The sequence below is a fragment of the Penaeus monodon genome, chromosome 15, assembly GCF_015228065.2.
Source record: "Penaeus monodon isolate SGIC_2016 chromosome 15, NSTDA_Pmon_1, whole genome shotgun sequence".
NCBI classification, from domain to species: Eukaryota; Metazoa; Arthropoda; class Malacostraca; order Decapoda; family Penaeidae; genus Penaeus; species Penaeus monodon.
In genome coordinates, this window is record NC_051400.1 from 7427294 (window position 1) to 7427554 (window position 261).

General features: G+C 36.0%; 1 protein-coding gene across 1 annotated transcript in view; it reads left to right on the plus strand.

The window, feature by feature from the left end:
* The window catches only part of LOC119581720 (multiple epidermal growth factor-like domains protein 11), an 18007-nt gene that overhangs the window by 14668 nt on the left and 3078 nt on the right, over nucleotides 1–261 (plus strand). Inside the window, exon 16 of the mRNA XM_037929845.1 lies at nucleotides 47–88. Coding sequence (XP_037785773.1) covers nucleotides 47–88 — 42 coding nt within the window. The remainder of the gene's footprint in view (nucleotides 1–46; nucleotides 89–261) is intronic.

A 261-nucleotide genomic window follows, 5' to 3' on the forward strand; every position in this document is an offset into this window, starting at 1 on the left:
GAATGAATACAGCGATAATTTTCAATCCTCGCTTTCTCTCCTACAGATGAATTCTCTCCCGCTAAAGCTCTTTTTGCTCCTTTCGATAGTAAGTTGCCTGTTGTCTGTGTAATCGTTTTTGTTTTGTTGAAAGCATTTTGAAATATTGCATTCCTATAATTGCATTCCGCGAAGTAATAGAAACCGATACCCACAAAAATGAATATACAATTTTGTGCAGGGAAATGTTTTATTCTTCATGCAATGTTGTCAACATGCAGG